Source organism: Erpetoichthys calabaricus, chromosome 6 (genome assembly GCF_900747795.2).
Source record: "Erpetoichthys calabaricus chromosome 6, fErpCal1.3, whole genome shotgun sequence".
Lineage (NCBI taxonomy): Eukaryota > Metazoa > Chordata > Cladistia > Polypteriformes > Polypteridae > Erpetoichthys > Erpetoichthys calabaricus.
In genome coordinates this window covers 198590743-198603427 of record NC_041399.2, presented here as the reverse complement: position 1 = coordinate 198603427, position 12685 = coordinate 198590743, and the positions used below count along the sequence as shown (strand labels likewise).

The 12685-nt window shown below is 44.4% G+C and overlaps 1 protein-coding gene across 1 annotated transcript in view; it reads left to right on the top strand.

Annotated features, from left to right (window-relative positions):
• sspo (SCO-spondin) overlaps positions 1–12685 on the top strand; it is a 417885-nt gene that overhangs the window by 197169 nt on the left and 208031 nt on the right. The window contains exons 51-54 of the mRNA XM_051928802.1: positions 3409–3585; positions 5486–5650; positions 9677–9868; positions 12509–12631. Coding sequence (XP_051784762.1) covers positions 3409–3585; positions 5486–5650; positions 9677–9868; positions 12509–12631 — 657 coding nt within the window. The remainder of the gene's footprint in view (positions 1–3408; positions 3586–5485; positions 5651–9676; positions 9869–12508; positions 12632–12685) is intronic.

Genomic DNA, 12685 nt, shown 5'->3' with positions numbered 1-12685 from the left:
GTGATGAGGAGAGACAGTGAAGATGTGGGCAAACCCAAAAATATTTTTTATGTTATTTATCCCAGTTTTATAATGATGACTGACAAAAGCATTTTATCTCATTTTTTCATGGAAATTGGAGATACAGTGCATCCGGAAAGTATTCACAACGCATCACTTTTTTCACATTTTGTTATGTTACAGCCTTATTCCAAAATGGATTAAATTCATTTTTTTCCTCAGAATTCTACACACAACACCCCATAATGACAACATGAAAAAAGTTTACTTGAGGTTTTTGCAAATTTATTAAAAAAAAAAAAAACTGAGAAAGCACATGTACATAAGTATTCACAGCCTTTGCCATTGAGCTCGAAATTGAGCTCAGGTGCATCCTGTTTCCCCTGATCATCCTTGAGATGTTTCTGCAGCTTCATTGGAGTCCACCTGTGGTAAATTCAGTTGGTTGGACATGATTTGGAAAGGCACACACCTGTCTATGTAAGGTCCCACAGTTGAGAGTTCATGTCAGAGCACAAACCAAGCATGAAGTCAAAGGAATTGTTTGTAGACCTCCGAGACAGGATTGTCTTGAGGCACATATCTGGGGAAGGTTACAGAAGGTTACAGAAAAATTTCTGCCGCTTTGAAGGTCCCAATGAGCACAGTGGCCTCCATCATCCGTAAGTGGAAGAAGTTCAAAACCACTAGGACTCTTCCTAGAGCTGGCCAGCCATCTAAACTGAGCAATCGGGGGAGAAGGCCCTTAGTCAGGGAGGTGACCAAGAACCCAATGGTCACTCTGTCAGAGCTCCAGAGGTCCTCTGTGGAGAGAGGAGAACCTTGCAGAAGGACAACTATCTCTGCAGCAATCCACCAATCAGGCCTGTATGGTAGAATGCACAGACGGAAGCCACTCCTTAGTAAAAGGCACATGGCAGCCCGCCTAGAGTTTGCCAAAAGGCACCTGAAGGACTCTCAGACCATGAGAAAGAAAATTCTCTGGTCTGATGAGACAAAGATTGAACTCTTTGGTGTGAATGCCAGGCGTCACATTTGGAGGAAACCAGGCACCGCTCATCACCAGGCCAATACCATCCCTACAGTGAAGCATAGTGGGGGATATTTTTCAGCGGCAGGGACTGGGAGACTAGTCAGGATAAAGGGAAAGACTGCAGCAATGTACAGAGACATCCTGGATGAAAACCTGCTCTAGAGCGCTCTTGACCTCAGACTGGGGTGATGGTTCATCTTTCAGCAGGACAACGACCCTAAGCACACAGCCAAGATATCAAAGGAGTGGCTTCAGGACAATTCTGTGAATGTCCTTGAGTGGCCCAGCCAGAGCCCAGACTTGAATCCGATTGAACATCTCTGGTGATATCTTAAAATGGCTGTGCACCGACGCTTCCCATCCAACTTGATGGAGCTTGAGAGGTGCTGCTAAGAGGAATGGGCGAAACTGGCCAAGGATAGGTGTGCCAAGCTTGTGGCATCATATTCAAAAAGACTTGAGGCTGTAATTACTGCCAAAGGTGCATCGACAAAGTATTGAGCAAAGGCTGTGAATACTTACATACATGGGATTTCTCAGTTTTTTTATTTTTAATAAATGTGCAAAAACCTCAAGTAAACTTTTTTCACGTTGTCATTATGGGGTGTTGTGTGTAGAATTCTGAGGAAAAAAATGAATTTAATCCATTTTGGAATAAGGCTGTAACTTAACAAAATGTGGAAAAAGTGATGTGCTGTGAATACTTTCCGGATGCACTGTAGTGATGTTTTTGATAGGACAGAGCCTATGGTGACTAATGCTAGACAACAGCAAACAATATCAAAAAGTTAATGAAAAAATTTCACGTTACTCATGTTGCATAATCAGCATGTGAAGTCATCCACTTGTATGCAACATGCATGGATTTTCTGCTAAATTATCTCTCTATTATAAAAAAAAATCCTGGAAAGGAAAAGCAGGGCGATGATACGTGATCTTCTCTGAAGTTCTTGGAAGACACTTAAAAGACCTGCGAGACACAAACAATATCAAATAACAGTCAGTCGTGTAAAGGCACGTAGCACACACAGATCCTGTGCTCTCAGCACATATAAAGCGTATAAGGACAATGCGTTCTAGATGAAACGTCAACGAATAAGCAAAGAAGAAAGAGCAGCGTGAAGAAAAGAGACCAAAAAGCGTTGGAGAGAAAAAAAAGGCAGATAAGAGATGATGAAAGCACTGGAATTCGACAGGCACAAACAAACGATGGCGTGATTCACATGCAGAGAAAAGTACAGAATATGAAAGCAGTAAAATTCGAAAGTATTGTAGCATCCCAGCCAGGTTGGAGCCTTTTTTGTTTTAAGTGACTGTTAGGTCCAATTGAGGGAGGGCGGAGTAAAGCATGGAAGACTAATAGCAGTGCGACAGCAGCAGAAAGGCAGCAACGGCACCTCCTTAGCCGCCCCAAAAACGCGAGCAGCATTATACATCCTGAGAAAGAGATTTAAATACACCCGGGGTTGGAAAAAAAGGACAAGTATTGTTTTTACAACATCACGCGAGACAAGGCAGTGAGACATCATTTAAAACAAGTCCACGGACATCTAACCTAGCAGTTATTGGGTTGCTGTTGGCAAACACACTTCATGGGCTCCCAGTTCTTAAAACAACGACAAGAGACAAGCAAAACACGCAGCTCACCAGCAGCAAAAAGCCTGCAGATGATCAGAATGCTTCTCCTTAGCGTTTGTTCAGCCAAACTAACCCTCGACCCCACCTCACCCCCTTCACAACGCGAGTGACAGAGATGCGAAGTGGCAAAAGGACAGCTGCTGTACAGGCTTTGAAATGATCGGGCAGTGAGACAAGCAGAACATGCAGCTTGCCAGCAGCAGAAAGACAGCAGATGATCCGACGGCATCTCCTTAGCGTGCGTTCAGCCGCACCCCCTTCACAACGCGAGCAGCGTTATACGTCCTGCGAGAAAGAGATGTAACCACGCCCGGGGCCGGAAATAAACTATCGTTTTTACAAAAGTTTTAAAATAAAAGTGAAAATAATGCATATGTAACAATTCCCATGAAACTAACAATCTCTTTAAATTGTATATCCGCTAAACCAAAACTGGGGGTGGGCGAGCGAAGCGAGCAGGGGGCAGAGCCCCCTAGTTATTAAAAAAATACCTCTAGAAAATGAAAGTAGTCCACAAATAGGAAGTCCGTTTACAGAGAATCATGCTTTTGAATTGAAGATCATTCTCCCCACCTCATTCATTGGTCAAGGGTCCTGGTCAGATTCCTTTTGTTTCATCTATTTATTAGCGCAGATATTTTTTAATCAAAGTTATGGTGTGGATTCCAGTGATGGTTACCTTTGCAGTGATGTAAATGGTGCATCATATACTAGCTTATAATTGCATATTCCTCCAGGTGCTGTGTCTCCATCCCCACTAACCCCAAGCTTCACGACTCCTGGCCAGATCACAGCACCAGCAGGCGTCTGCTCTCCCAAGCAGTTCATGTGTGGAAGCGGAGAGTGCATTCATCAGGACAGAAAATGTGACCTTCAGGGAGACTGTCAGGATGGATCTGATGAGAAGGACTGCGGTATGTCAGAACAACAAAGCCAGGTTACCAACTCTAGCCAGGGCTTTTAAAAGGTGGCCGTAACCTGCCTGTGGTGGCTGGGGGGCCTGGTCGCCTGGGGTGAGGCCATATTTGGGCAGTCTAGACTAGGTCCTGGCCTGTTTTATTGAATCTTTCAAGAGATTTTACAATCTTTTTGCCTTAATAATGATTCCTTGTCATGGCAATATGCAAGTAATTCAGTCAGCATACATGGAAATTACCTTTAGTCAGACATTTTGGTCCTACAAAGATTAGTGGAACACTACATTTCCAAATAAAGGACAAGCATCTAAGAAGAGATAGAAAGAGGTAAAGAGACGAGGGGATGAGAGGGTACAGTAAATGAGCATCCTTGGAGGTGAGAAAGAGACAGGAACAAACATGCATAAAGCAAAATGCAGGGCAACCTGGTCTCCAGTGGTGGCTCGCATATAGGCACTGTGGAACTGCAGCACCCCCTATTTCCACTTGATATTATCGATAACATTTAATATAATGAGTCCTTTTTTCTTTAATTCTGTGAAAGGCGCTATATAGCACCTGACCCGGCATAGACTGAGGCAGAGGCACGTGCTTAAATAAAACACACTTTTATTTTTCTTCAGCCGTGGGGCACGCCTTCCCCGTGTCCCACAGCTCCAACACAGTCCCAAAACACTCCCAAATAACCACAACACTCTTCTTTTCCTTTACCACCACTCCTCCTCAGGCTTAGTCCTCCTCCTCCCGACTCTGGCTCTCTCGAGTGGTGGTGGCTGGCCTTTTTTATACCCCACCCGGAAGCATTCCAGGTGCTTGATCACCTGGCCCTAATTGCATTTCCGGGTGGGGCTGAAGATTTGACCAGCCGGGCTACAGACTCCATGCAGCTCCCCCTGGCGGCCATCCGAGCCCCCAAACAGGCTGTGGAGGACTCCATCTCCCATGGAGCCATGCACCCGGTTGGGGAATCATTGTCTGCCAGGGAGGCTGCCACCAAGCGTCCCAGGGGAGGTATTGAGCTGTCCATGGTAGCTCCCCTGGAACAGATGCCGTAGGGACGTCCCTGCTGGGCATGGGACCCGGCTGTCCTTCACAATTCTTTCTTTATACTTGTACAATGTATAATCCTTAAGCTTAATGTCAGTAGCCATCCCCCAGTTTATGAAAAAGATACAAAAATCTTTGTATGGAACTGTGCGCTTCACAGTTCCAGCGGCGTGGTGTTTGGCTGTTGTGCGCATGCACACATAGGAAGCTGCACGCGCGGCTGCGAGGGAGAGAGATCACTGTCGCTCCTGCAGTACCGACCCTGGCGTGCTGGTGGAAGGTAGTGTTTTTTTTTTACTCAGCGTGTGTTGTGCTTAAAAACCGTGTACCATGTTCTTGAATGTGATAAAGTGTAGAATTAGATTATTATTCTGGTTCCTATATTCTATTTGATTCATTTTTGTTTTCGGTTTCTGAATAAATTTTCTTTTTATACATGTTTGTTTCCTTTTACACAATTTTAAAACAAAGGCTAAAACTTTTCTGGAGTAGCACCCCCACTAATTTTAGCCACCACTGCTGGTCTCAATTGGTCTTTTTCCTTTGTTTCTTGCTGTTTTCCCTGTAATCATCCCTCAGTTGTTTTTTTAATAACGTGCAGTCCATATTTAACTATCTTGAATTCTTTTAACTTTACTTCAAGTTGCTGACATGTCTAAGGAACTCTCCTCTTTTAACAATGGGATCTAGAACTTCTAACCAAAATGATTTCACCATTAAGTGAACGTGAGATCTAACACAAGCAGATGGCCATCTGCCAGCCATTGCTCATATGCTAAAATGTAGGGCTTCTAGTACAGCTTCATTATGTCAATTCCATCATATGTATCCTTTTCTTTTTTTTTTCCAGTGGATTGCATTGTATCTGCTTGGACTGAATGGAGCTCTTGCAGTCAATCTTGCGGTCTTGGCTCAATTTTCCGGCAGCGAGAGGTGATAAAAGAAGAGCAAGATGGAGGCCAGTGTGAGAAGAGCTTGTTCGACAGCCGAGCCTGTTTCATAAAGGCTTGTCCTGGTGAGTAGCCATTTCTACATGATGTGATCAAGAATTTTAAGCCGCCCTTCTTTCAAATGTGCTTCATGTTCATTCATGTGTGCTTCATTTGTGGCAAGTGAAATTAATAGATGTAAATGTAGTATTACATGTAGGAAGTAAAAATGTTAGAATTGAATACAAAATGGCTGATCAGAAAATCAAAAGTACCATATATACTTGCGGATAAGTTCTCCCACGGATAAGTCAGGACTTGATTTTACTGTATAATTTCTGGTATTTTATAATGTCGGTCATATAAGTCAAATGTGGAAAACTCACGCTATTGGTCCAAGAGATTGCTAACGCCCACCTGAGAGAGTAATCACTGCCATTTTTTCAATGTGGGTGTGGCAATGCGCTGTATCAGCGTGTGCTCCTCACCGCTCTCCCTCTCTCTCTATTGTGCCTACGTGACCACACGGTAACACCCAAACTGTTCTGAAGAGACGTTTGCACTGATTTGTGTTTTCTGTATCTCACCCCCTCATACACCTTTATTGTAAGAGCATCCCTTATCTATGATGGAGCGTTCGATCAGAAGAAAATATGAAGCTGGTTTTAAATTAAACGTTGTTGAAGTAGTGAAAGAAATTGGTAACTGCGCTGCTGCAACAAAATTCAATGTGTCTGAGAACCTGATGTGAGATTGGAGGAGGCAAGAAGATCCATCCATCCATTTTCCAACCCGCTGAATCCGAACACAGGGTCACGGGGGGTCTGCTGGAGCCAATCCCAGGGCACAAGGCAGGGAACCAATCCCAGGCAGGGTGCCAACCCACCGCAGGACACACCCACACCCACACACACACAAGGGCCAATTTAGAATCACCAATCCACCTAACCTGCATGTCTTTGGACTGTGGGAGGAAACCCACGCAGACACGGGGAGAACATGCAAACTCCACGCAGGGTGGACCCGGGAAGCGAACCCGGGTCTCCTAACTGCGAGGCAGCAGCACTACCACTGCGCCACCGTGCCACCGAGGCAAGAAGATGTAAAAACAAATTAAGTGTCGTATTTTTGAACGGGCGTATAAGTCAGGGTCTGATTTTATGAATTTTTGGGTTTCAATACCCGACCTATACATGAGTATACGGTACACCTTATGAGAATGTTGTTCAGACAGTGTTCCAAAACCATTAAGAAGGCTAGCAGACTGTCAGGTTATATAGCGCCTTGATGTGTGGAGTACAAGTCCAAGGAGGTATCGCTGAAGCTTTATAATGCACTGGTGAGGCCTCATCTGGAGTCCTGTGTGCAGTTTTGGTTTCCAGGCTACAAAAAGGAAATAGCAGCACTAGAAAAGGTCCAACAATCTGGTTAAATTTGCAGATGAAACCAAACTAGGATTGGTAGGTAATCTTGAATCCATTGAATCATTACAGAGGGATTTGGACAACATATAGTCTTGGGCAGATTAAAAGCAGATAAAAGTTAATGTAAGTAAATGTAAAGTAAGACACGTAGGAAGTAAAAATGTTAGGTTTGAAGACACAATGGTTGGTCTGAAAATCAAGAGTACACCTTATGAGAAGAATTTAGGAGATGTAGTGGACTCAACAATCAACTGCCAGACAGTGTTCATAAGCCATTAAGAAGGCTAACAGAATGTCAGGTTATATAGCGCCCTGATGTGTGGAGGACAAGTCAGAGGAGCTTCTGCTCAAGCTTTATAACACACTGGTGAGGCCTCATCTGGAGTCCTGTGTAGAGGTTTAGTCTCCAGACTACAAAACAGGACATAGCAGCACTAGACAGACAGACAGACAGACAGACAGACAGACAGACAGACAGACAGACAGACAGACAGACAGACAGACAGACAGATAGATAGATAGATAGATAGATAGATAGATAGATAGATAGATAGATAGATAGATAGATAGATAGATAGATAGATACTTTATTAATCCCAAGAAGAAATTTACATTAATTAATGATTAGGCAATTGCGAAACGCAGAACCCACTTAAAAGAGTTTTTGGGGTTACATAAACATCTTTTTGGGGGTAGGAAGCAAAGAACATTGCTTGTGTGGGGAACAGCCCGGACACAGACAGGTAGACATGATGGTTTCACCACACACACGTTTATTTACACTATTATACATAATTACAGTGCACAATACCCAGTTCCGCAGCACCAATCACCCCTCAAGTCCTTGGCCACAACACAATGCCTTCTCAGTCTCTGGACTGCCTCCACTCCTCTCTACCAAGCTTCGTCCTTCTTCCAACCGACTCTTGCCCCTGACTGGAGGGAGGCGGCCCCTCTTATACACCCCGGATGGACTCCAGGTGCATCCCAATGAGCTTCTGCGGCCACACCCCTGTGTGTCGGAAGCTCTGGCGGTATATCCGGAAGTCCTCTGGGTGTCCCCAATACTCTTCCCCCCAGCACTGAAGTACTGAGGTCCAGGGCTCCCAAGGCATCGGGGCGCCCCCTGGCGGTGACCACGGGCCCCTACGGGGTAGAGCTTCCAAGCTCTGTACCCGTGGCCCCCAAAGCAACCAGGGCGGGCGCCCCCTCGTGTTCTGGAGGAGGCATGAGCCCTCCTTCGGTCCTCCTAGGCATCCCGGCTGGGTGACAACCCCAGCCGGGTGCCACACTTGCAAAAGACTTGTTGAAACTACCGTGTTTTCCTTCAATTGCATTGTGCAGGTAATCGCCTGCACACCAATAAAATCAACTCTGTTCATGCCCTCTTGCTCACATCACCACATAGGTGCAGTGTGTCTTTTAAAAGTGTCACATGCTGCATATTCTTCACAAGAAAACACACCATCATGCACATTACTGTGTTGTCTTCACAGGAAAACTCTATGTAAAGCAGCTTAGGGAAATTTGAGGTTAGTGTTTAGTGTAAATATGTGACCACTGACAAAGTACCACTATATTTTTTATAAGGTACTTCAGTTGAGCACCCTCATTTTGCAAATCACCCACCAAGTGGTTCTGGGCCTGATTGAATTCTTGCTAGTTTCGCACTGTTAAAGGAAGTTGAATGTCTTTGTCCTTTAATAATCATTTTTGTCCTAGTTAATTTAAACAAGGGTCTGCCACACCTTAGAATTTCTTGATTCTTGATTTCTTGATCTATCTATTATATAGTGCCTTTCATATCTATCTATCTATCTATCTATCTATCTATCTATCTATCTATCTATCTATCTATCTATCTATCTATCTATCTATCTATCGTGGTGGATGGCTGGGACCCATGTCCGGCCGCGATGCCCATTTGACACTGGGACTGGGGGAGCAGCAATGGGATATACACTACGTCCCCCGGAACGCGTGGTGGCAGCCCTCCTGGGTTACATCGGGGCCACAAGCGTGGGACTTCAGGACTCAGACCTGTTGGGCTCAGTGGCCACCACTCGGAGAAACTGCACAGCGTAATGAGCCTCTGTGGGCTGGAATGCAGCCACACCCGGAAGTGCAGCCTAATTAGGCCAATTACCACCTGGAGCAGGGCTACACAAGGAGCCTGCAGCCACTACTCAGGGCGTCAGAGACAGGAGGACGAGGACGACGATGAGGAGAAGGAGAAGGAGAAGGAGGAGGAGGAGGAGGAGGAGGAGGAGAGTGTGTTGTGGTGACTTTCTTTTGGGGTGTTTTTGGGATTGTGTAGGGCCTGTGGGACACGGGGAAGACGTGCCCCAAAGCTGAAGAAAAAATACAAACCTTTTTGTTTATTTTTATACGTTCCTTGGCTATCAGTCTGTGTCGGGTCAACGCCTATATAGTGCCTTTGCCACTCTATCTATCTATCTATCTATCTATCTATCTATCTATCTATCTATCTATCTATCTATCTATCTATCTATCTATCTATCTATCTATCTATCGAGAAGCATATAAAAAGAAAGGAATGTGAGGAAGAATATTTATAATGGAAAGTACACAATGTTTAGCAAACTAGAGGAGTGGAGCTGAAGTGTAGTCACAGTGAGTTTTTAAGATCAGATTACATCAATTTTGTATCTTTATGTTTATTTGCAGTGGCTGGCCAGTGGTCTGAATGGGGCCCCTGGTCAGCATGTGATGTGACATGTGGAAATGGGGTCAGGTCACGGGAAAGAAGCTGCTCAAACCCACCTCCCAAAAATGGAGGAGAAGACTGTGATGGAGACGCCTTTGACACAGAAAGCTGTAACCTCCTACCCTGCAACCACACAGCAGCAGCCATCTCAAGTAAGTTATTGAGCAGTGTTTCTGTTTGTTTGTTTTTTTGTCACCTGCAGACAGTTCTAGGATTATCCTGGAGATAATTCACACATTCACTAAGATACACAATGAGTTGGAAATTCTCCTCTTTCCAGGCATTGCTGTTAACAAGAGGCCTTTGTAATTCCATAAAGTTCTTTATATGGCTTTTCAATCAACTGGAAATCCTACAGATAAAAATGTCTTATCTGACATCCCTGCATACATATAGTGCTGTTAATAATTAGTCATGGAGGATGTAAATATGGATTTTGGCATGAGAGTGTTTGTCAAAGTGTCTGAGTTTTTCACAATAATCAGATCATCACCTCTGATGTGTTTTATAATGGCTTCTTTCCCATAGGCAAGCTTTTCCTACAATTGACAAATAAATTACTGGGTCAAGGTTATGTGTAAATGAAAGCTGCAGTTGTTTCCTAGGGAAACTCAGTCTGGCAATTTTATTATCTGGGCATAACAGTGCTGTAAAATTACCAGATCAAGCAGGAATAATGTTATGAAAGCCTTATGTAAGAGATATATGATCAGAATCAGAATATCTTTATTGTCATTGTAACAAATACAACGAAATTAGGTGCAGTGTCAAAATATAAATAAATATAATTACAAAAGGATAGGAAAGGATAGAAGAAATAAGGTAGAACACAAACATTCAACATAAGACCTTAATTGCTATTACACAAGATGTCGTGTATTGCACTGCTGCATTGGAGGTGATGAGGTGGCATTCAGTGCCCTGATAGCAACAGGGTAGAAACTGTTATTCAGTCCATCAGTCTTTGTTTTCATGCTCCTATATCGTTTGCCTGATGGCAACAGTTGGAACATGTCATGAGCGGAGTGTGAAGAGTCTTTTAAGATGTTTTCTGCTTTCCTGAGGCAGCGAGAGCTGTGCAGTTCATCCAGAGAGGGTAAAGAACAGCCGATGATCTGCTTGGCAGTCTTTACGATCTGCTGAAGTGTTTTCCTTTGTGCTGTTGTGCAGCTGGAAAACCCCACGCAGAGGCAATAGCACAGGATACTCTTGATAGAACAGGGATAGATAGAAGGACACCAGAAGTTTTTGGGAGATGTTATTTTTCCTGAGGACTCTCAGGAAATAAAGTCTCTGCTGAGCCTTCTTCACCAGCTCATCTGTGTTCACACACCAGGACAGGTCTTCCATGATGTGGACTCCCAGAAAGCGGAAATCTGACACCCTCTCCACACAGTCCCCTCCGATGTAGAGTGTTTTGATGTCCGTTTTCTTGTTCCTGAAGTCCACAACGAGCTCCTTGGTCTTAATTGTGTTCAGGAGCAGGTTGTTGTTAGTGCACCACGCTGTCAGCCTCTCCACTTCATCTCTGTAGGCAGACTCATCCTCCCCAGAGATGAGCCACACCACAGTGGTGTCGTCTGCAAATCTGACGATGGTGTTGCCGTGGTTGGCAGGGCACAGTCATGTACAGTATGTACAGCGTGAAGAGCAGGGGGCTCAGCACACAGCCCTGAGGAGAGCCGGTGCTGATGCTGTTGGCTGAGGAGATGTGAGGACCCACCCTAACCCTTTGTGTGCAGTCTGTCAGGAAGTCTTTAATCCATATACAGGTGGAATACGGGCATATATTGTGGAGCATGGCCCGGACACAGACAGGCGGACACCGACAGTTCTACCTTTTTCTCTTTAATTTATTGCTTTTTATCAGTATGCTGCTGCTGGAGTATGTGAATTTCCCCTTGGGATTAATAAAGTATCAGATAGATAGTGTGAGACTTGCCCGGACACCATCAGACAGACACCGCATCTTTATAAAACTCATGTTTATTTTTCTTCCAATACCAACACAACACAGTCATGCACAACACACTGTGCTCCTTGCCCAAATCACCTTTCTCCCGGGCCTTTCCTCTCTCCACGGGAGCTTCGTCCTGCTCTCACTCCTGACTCCAGCTCACTGACTGGAGGGAGGCGGCCCCTTTTATTCTCACCCGGATGAGCTCCAGGTGCTCTGCCTGACGTCACTTCCTGGTGTGGCGGAAGTGTCAGGAGAGCACCCGGAAGCTCTCCGTGTGTCCCTGGAAGGATCAACGTCCATGGGTGTGGCGGAAGTAGATGTGTCCCGGGCTCCATGAGGCTCAGGGCGCTCCCTGGTGTTGGGTACCGGCCCCAACGGGCTTCAGCCTCTTTGCTCCCCTTCCATGGCCCTCTCCCGATCCAGGGCGGTCGATAGATAGATAGATAGATAGATAGATAGATAGATAGATAGATAGATAGATAGATAGATAGATAGATAGATAGATAGATAGATAGATAGATAGATAGATAGATAGATAGATAGATAGATAGATAGATAGATAGATAGATAGATAGATAGGTAAATACTGTAGATAGATAGATAGATAGGGGACTATTTTGTTTTTTACAAAAGTTTATTAAATAAATAATTATTTAAAAACACACAAGCCTATCTGAAATACACACCAGAATAACTAAAAATAAAAAATCAGGCCTGATGTGGTGTGGTGGGCCGCATCATTGAGTTAGCAGTTTTCAGTCTAATTTCCCATTTTCTCCTTGGTCATCAGCAGCATTTCAGTCTGACATTTTTCTGTTCGACTTTCTCTCAGAATGTCCTTCAGGTTTGGTGTTCATCTCAGCAGAGGACTGTGAAGAGGAGAGTCTTAATCTCTGCCCTTTATCCTGTGAGGATCTCAACATTGAGTTTAATTGCTCCTTACAGTGCAAAGAAGGTATTTCATTTTCATTACTTTGGATTTCTATGTGATTGCTGTATTTGCTGAATT